Source organism: Danaus plexippus, chromosome 23 (assembly GCF_018135715.1).
Source record: "Danaus plexippus chromosome 23, MEX_DaPlex, whole genome shotgun sequence".
NCBI classification, from domain to species: Eukaryota; Metazoa; Arthropoda; class Insecta; order Lepidoptera; family Nymphalidae; genus Danaus; species Danaus plexippus.
Genome location: NC_083551.1, coordinates 3,892,830 through 3,900,341, shown reverse-complemented (window position 1 = coordinate 3,900,341; position 7,512 = coordinate 3,892,830). Strand labels below are relative to the sequence as shown.

At 30.9% G+C, this 7,512-nt stretch overlaps 1 protein-coding gene across 1 annotated transcript; it reads left to right on the top strand.

Moving 5' to 3' along the window:
• The first annotated feature begins 2,744 nt into the window (after positions 1-2,744).
• On the top strand, positions 2,745-3,991 carry LOC116774749 (uncharacterized). Its single transcript, XM_032667494.2, has one exon. The coding sequence runs from the start codon at positions 2,796-2,798 to the stop codon at positions 3,588-3,590; it is 795 nt and encodes a 264-aa protein (XP_032523385.1). The 5' UTR covers positions 2,745-2,795; the 3' UTR covers positions 3,591-3,991.
• The last annotated feature ends 3,521 nt before the right edge of the window (positions 3,992-7,512 follow it).

The window sequence follows — 7,512 nt, the reverse complement described above, 5'->3', positions numbered from 1 at the left end:
AAGACATATGTAATCATTAAACTGGGATTTACACACATCACACAAATGCACACGTTATATATGTACATAAACTCCTATAAACTTAATGTCATACTTATACCATATATGTTGAATTTTATACAATAATATCCTTGCTTTAAGCAACATATTTAACTAAAAAATTATTGATGGCTAAGACTCTGGGGATAAGTCATTAAAATAAAAACTAAGATTATCAGACATAGTCCGCCCGTGATGACGGTTGCTGCAAAGTAACCGAAACGTCGGGAGTATGTAGTTTTAAATTAATAAAGAAAAGCTAAAATATTTCCAGTCACAATGCATTTAGTACTTTTCGTTTGTATGTTTGTACCCAATCCGACGGTTATAGCCAAATTCAAAATTAATAACGCTATAGTATAAATCTATAGAGTTTGCTTACAAACCATTTTATTAACAGGATAAAGTATTTTAAACGATAGTCTTTAACCAAATCATTATTAATTGCATTAACAAGATAAAACTAAATATTTTTTTGGTTTCAATTTAAAGGGATCTGGAAATAATTTCAGTTGTGTGGAAGTAAGATTTAGGAAACTATTTGTTGGACGCTTGCTGAAACTTTACAATGTAAAGAGTGGTGCTTGTCACTTCCAACAATTCTCACAATGTTCACTGCAGTACATTATTAAACATTTTAGAGTGCTAATGAAGCAAGTATTATCTATCAGAAATTTTTCGCATATGAATCTTAACACCAACAAATTTTAGTTTAAACACGATAAGCATGAAATATATTTTTAATTTTCATAGTTTTATATTCTGAAGTGAAATAAATGAAAAAAAATAATCACTGAATCTTCAAGTCATCTTTAACGATGTGGCCATTGACCCTACACTTGAAAAGTGAAAGGCATTTCAAAGCTGTGGTTACATCTCAACTGTTTTGAAGCACTCGAAGATTTTTTGTATACAGCTAATTTAAGAATTATAATTTATTAAATTTAAAATATTTGTTTCACTTATGCATATTATCTTTAACATAATATTTACAAAAATAGTATAGTATAATATTCATTTAAAATATATGTATATATAATCTTACTCCGTTTGTGTATCCGTTGTAAGTATAGTATGTATGGGAACCATGACAAAAACGGCTATTCTATGTAGATTAATCACATAGCCAACTAGAGCCAACTAGAGCCAACTAGAGCAGAATCTAGGACGGTTTTACTAGTGGATGTTACACACAATATCATAAAAATATCATATCATATCATCACAAAGTTTATATATATATTATCAATATATTTTGACATTGAAATAGATAAATAAACTATTAACAAAATAATGAAACTTGTAAAGTATTATATGTTTTATAAAAATATATGTTTTTTTTTTATTTTAAAATAGATTTATTTATTAGAAAGTCGACGATCTAAAGATGGTTCACGTCCATTGAAGGTTATAATAAAGTATGTGCCGTGGGTAAAGCCTAGTTTCACATAGAACCCACTTTAATGACAAGGTAGATAATGCTCTTATATTAATATAATAAAAAAGACGCACAGTTTGTTTGCTTGTCTGTTGGTTGTTGATTCAGCTTAACATGACCGTATTATATTTGAGTCATAATAGGTTTTGCGGTTTCAAAACTTATCTAACCCAAAATCATTTGATGCGAAAATAATACTTAATGGAAACAATTATATCATACTTTTAAAAAATAATAATCTATAGATAATCCTATTTTTCATGTATATATTATTTCATGATGTGAACAGATAATCATAACTAATTTTGATGTAAATTTTTCTAAAATAGACTACGTGTACTGTCAAGATATGTACAATGGCGCGAGCAGATCGAGGGCCGATGCAGATTCTAAACCTTAAAAGTCATCTGGACAACAAAAGAAAATGATGCTATATTGGAAAGTAACCATCATAAAGCTTTGTACTCGCGTGTATCGAATTTAAAGTAACAAAGTCCAACATTTTTTAACGTTCTCAAGGAGAGGTTAAGACCGTGGTCTGAATTAAAGAGATGCATGTTTTAGAACACTTCAAAATTACTCTTACTTTCCTAAATTCAATCAATTCTACGAATCAATTATATTATACTTTCTACACATCAAAATATCTAAGAATTGCAGTAATAAAATTTTACTCGGATTAATTAAAAATGAACAATCGATGTCGTACAGTTAATAATAATTATTTTATATACTATACGTAATTAAAACTTTCTGTGTTATATTTAAATATTTATTACTGTTTAATTTTAATAAAAAAGTCAAACATTTTGTTCATTAACAATAGACTGTGTAAATTGTAGTGTAAATAAAACAGAACAAGTTTTGTTGCTTTGTTTTGTTTGCGCGTCGGTTAGACTTTTGTTTGTTTTACGCCTGTCATAACGAATACATAATGGCAATGTAATGTTGGTAACAATTTGTTAAAATAAAGAAGCAGCCAAGATTTTGCTCCACTTTTGATAATCACGTCGGTTTTGTTTCTTTTATAGTGTAAGCTGTTACAGTGTTCATATAATTTCATACAGCGCTTTCAGTAGTCGAATTACGTACTAAATTACACCACAGAAAATAACAATCTAAATTCAAGTTCGCGACCTTTACGGTGACCGCAGTAAGGCTTTCGCCGACGCAACATTATGAAACCTGGACGTTACTTTTACTCCTAGACTGAGAAAGTCCAACTATTTCGGTATTTAACGGGGCTCGAGGCGAGGGTGTGGATACTATTTAAACATAGCCGCATTGCGCCGGCGCACAGTCAGTTTCTAACGCTACAATGTTAAGGACGGTCGCCATCTTAGCCTTCGCAGCCTCATGCTTTGCTCTTCCCGCCCAAGACTCGGGACACTCAGACAACGAAATAGACGGATTGGGCGACTGTCTTAAAAAAGATTCGACATTATGTCTGAAATACAAATTCTTTTCATTCGTAGACAAAATGATCGGACAAAAAGAATCGTTCTCATTAACGGATGGAGTCACAGTGGTGAGAGCTAGTGATGTGCCGCCAGAGACCGGAGCCCCAAGAGCTTTAGATCCCGTTTCGAAAATGAAGAAATACTTAGAAACCCATTCATTGAGGGTTGAAGTTAAGGGTTCAGATGTGATAGATACGGTATCAAGTGTGGGTCGTGCCTTGGAAGACACAGTGTCATCATTCACCGAAGATGATAATGAATTATCAGAAGAAAGCAGAGGAAAAAAGAAAAAAGCCGCCAAAATTCTGGGACCTATTATAGCTGCGGTCATGTTAAAAATGATGGCTCTACTACCCTTAGCCATCGGCGCTATAGCTTTAATAGCAGGAAAGGCGTTACTAATCGGTAAACTAGCGTTAGTACTGTCAGCGATAATAGGTTTGAAGAAACTTCTATCACAACAGAAGCATGTCACATATGAAGTGGTGGCGCATCCGCATCACTCGACCAGTCATACGTCAAGTCATGATTATGCAGGTGCTAGCGGATACGGTGGAGACAGTGGAGGCTACAGCGGCGGAAGCGGACATAGCGGTGGTTGGGGACGATCAGTAGACGCTCAGAGCTTAGCCTACTCAGCGCAAAAGCAATAACTTTCCGCGACCCAGTTAGCTGGCCTCTTTTGCGGAATTTCTCCGTCCAACTATTTATTCACTTTGTGTACGAATGTGATGTGTCCGTCTGAAGTCTGACTGAAGAATAGATTATTTATTTTGAGTAAACCTTATAGGTGTTTTGTAACTATTTATATATAGTATGTATTTTATTTGCAAAGATATAAATAAGATAGATATAGCTCAATATATATGGTTTAATGTACCTGGCTTTAATATTATATAAGTAGTTGTATTCCTATTTAAGTTTTGTTGCCGTCGGTTATTCTATGGATACATTTCTCTGCTCAATTTCAGTATTCTTCCTTAAGTTATATTCCTTGTAAGGTTATTATATTTTTATTTATCATAAGTTATTCTGCTTTATAATTTTATGAAAACAAAGAGATTTATTTCATTAAATTATTAATATTTGATGAGTTTTTTTATTTTCCTTATTTTATTTATTTGTTAGATTTTCTATAATAAAAAAACTGTATTAAAGGTCTCGTCTAGAAGATAAAGTAAAATGATTATTTTCATAACAACGAATATTTCAAACAGATAAATTAAGTCCTATATAGTAATTATATAACATAAATCATTTATACAGAAAAAAAAAATAACAATAAAAAGATCTAAATATAAATAATAATAAAAAAGTCTTAATGAAACTCGCAAATAGCTTTAGTTCTCTGACCTCAAGGACCAAACCGAGACGGAAGATAATTTGCATTGAAGCAAACATCCACTGTTTTAAATTACCACAGATCTTTGGACTATTAGAGCGTAATTAAATGCTATTGTTCAGAACATAACATAATGGAACTTAGTCGTTAAAACTGAGAGGTCAAAATTCTTTAAATTAATCCGAAAGTCTAAATAAGAGGCTCGCATAAATTATTTGAGCCGTGAAGATTCTTATTACGACGAGATAATATCAGTAAAAGTACTTAAAATGGATTTACGTAGAGCATGCTTTATGTTGCAAAGCTTAGGTGCATTTTCTAGATTTATTAACAATGATAACTTAACGCTAAGTTGATTATATAAATATATATTAAAGTTATAATTGTATTTAACTAAAGTTTTTATTGCTCTTAATGATAATGATTTGTTTAATTTCTTTTCATTAAACTGTCGTAGAAATCATTCAGCGATGATATTTATCTGTCGGCTAGAACCTCTCTGGACCATCCGTACTTTCAAACACACATCTATGTTAGTGGGATACTTGAACCTTAATCAGTTGAAGATAGCTGCATCATAAACACTTGGAAATCGCAATCGCATACATGTATATGAAATCGGGGCCAGTTAAAAACGGATGTATCTAATCTCACCGGTCAAGAGAAAATTTATAAGGAAACTTTTCTTTTAAATTGTACGTGTATCAAGTTTTCCAATGAATAAAATATTTAAAAAAACAGCTGCTGATGTAATTTTTTTTTGGTACTGATTCAACACCATCCGAAATACGGATACAATAACTTATCAAATGCAGATAAAGCTTTGGTGGGAATTATTAACAACAGTAATTCTAAATCGTCAAAATCTAAATGGGACAAAGATTATGATAGAAAAGACTGAATACTTATAAACTTATTTATCATAATAACGAAACAAAACAATTTTGTTTAACATTAGAGAAAGAACGTTAAATGATCGCTAACTAAAATAAAACCAAGACACAGTTACGCCATCTCTTACCGTAACAAATAAAACTATGTCAACCACGGACGTAGTAACCTTGGCAAAGAAATGGAATAAGCTAACGACTGCCTCGTAGTCTTTTTATTATTCACCCAGCTGTACAAGACTGGCGTTATTATGCAAGTTTACTTTTGACTTTTTTGTTTGTTTTATTTTGCGTTTTGTAGTAAGTCATAAATATTAAAATGTAATTCCTATTTACCGTCAAATGTTTTGGATTATTCAAAATAAAACGTTGCACATGAACCAAATGTTTTAGCACTTCAGTACCTTTTTATATTTAAGTTTTTTTTTTAAATAATATGACTTGTAGGTAAGTTTTTTGTATTAAGATAAAAGCTTCCATTTTATTATCATAGATGGCTCTGACATTAAAATGTGTTTGTGTTTTAAGTTTTATTTCAATTAAAGTATAATATTATAAGTCTATTTACAAATTAAATACCATATTAATAAATAATATGTGTAATGTAATTTTAAATTCTGTAGTCGTATCTTATCTAAATAAACCACGTTTTATTTCAAAAATCTTTTCACTATAGATTGGGGACTTAAATAACAATATGAATATATAAAGGGAATTAAATGATGAACTTTACAACCTATTGCAAGTGGTTGCTCTTTAAATAAACAGGTTCATTGGGCGAATGAACGCGACATTTACTCGAACGATTACACCTTGAACTTCCAGATATGCATTCATTTATAAGCGCTAAAGACGTAAACAAACATGACCATGAACGTAGTTCAACATATCGCTATGAGATGGCGCTGTAGATAACAACTGTAAGGAGCTTTTTTCCCTAAAGGCTGTTTGAAGATAATAAATTAAGAAATTAAAATATATTTTTCTTAAATATTCTGTACATATATATTTATAATATCTTGTTGTATTTTTGATCAATGTTATAGTTCAATTCTACTTTGACGAAATGCAAATAATAATTAAACAAGTGCGAGTCGAACTCACCCATGAAGGGTTCCGTAGAAACAAGTAGATGACATAATATAAAAGTTATTGTAGTGCGTTGTAACTTTGATCGATGTGTTATAAAAAAATAACTTAGTTTTACACAGTATTTTTATGAATGACAAAGTTGTATATGTGTTTTTTGAAAATGAATTAGTTCTTAAAAACCATTAATGATATCTCGTTAAAACCAACTCTCGTTGAAAGTTTTCATTAAAATCTACAGCATATATTTTTTTTAGTTTTCTCACTCTCTTATTTTAAAAGTTAGAGGGGCGGGGGAACCTCATTTTTCCACTTTTGAAGCGCCTATCTTTCGAACAATTGATTTTGACGAAAAATGGTTTTAGGAACCGTAAAGTTTTTTTTAAAAAACCTTATCCTTAAACACCCATCACGTATATGTTAGCTGACAATATTTTTTTTTTGTATCATTTCTATGTATGGAGTGCCCCCCTTTAATTTTTTAAATTTAAAATTTTTTATTCAAAATTCAAATAGCGGTTAACAGAATACATCAACCTAGAAAGTTTTAACAATATAGGCCTAACAGTTTCGGAAATAAATGGCTGTGACATACGGACGGACACATAGACATGACGAATCTATAAGGATCCCGTTTTTTGCCATTTGGCTACGGAACCCTAAAAATGGTCTATTCGTCTAAACTATCGTTGCTTCAACGGTGGTTTTGACGAGATTTAAAAAATTTAAATGTGATCCATAATTTTTCTTTGATTTTTAGGTGTTTTGTTCATCACGTTCCGTTTAACTTTGATTTTAGGCATACATATTCATAACAAACCTAACCTTTTTACTAAATCTACTTCAAATATCCAGCTTTAATGTTATATTGTTTTAATTTGATGTTACGATGATAAATTTCCTTGTGAAATATGTATTGAAGATTTAATGTCAGATAACAACGCGGTCGGTTAAAAAGAGAAACTTTGGAAATTGCTACGTTGATAAATATAATTCAAGAACGATACACTTGAGTTTTTGTTCATCGACAAAGAAGTTCCCAGTCAATAATCTAGTTCACATGAGACGTGGAGTTTTCTGTGTAAACAACCGAGTTAATTATTTTTTTCTCTCTCTAATGAGACCGCTTACGATCGCATAAGTTTTCATGTAGTCTATATTGGGAATAAAACACAATATATATATATATATATATATATAGTTCTAACCGGATCTTTCCGAAACGATTTTGAAATGTGCTTTTTATAAATCATT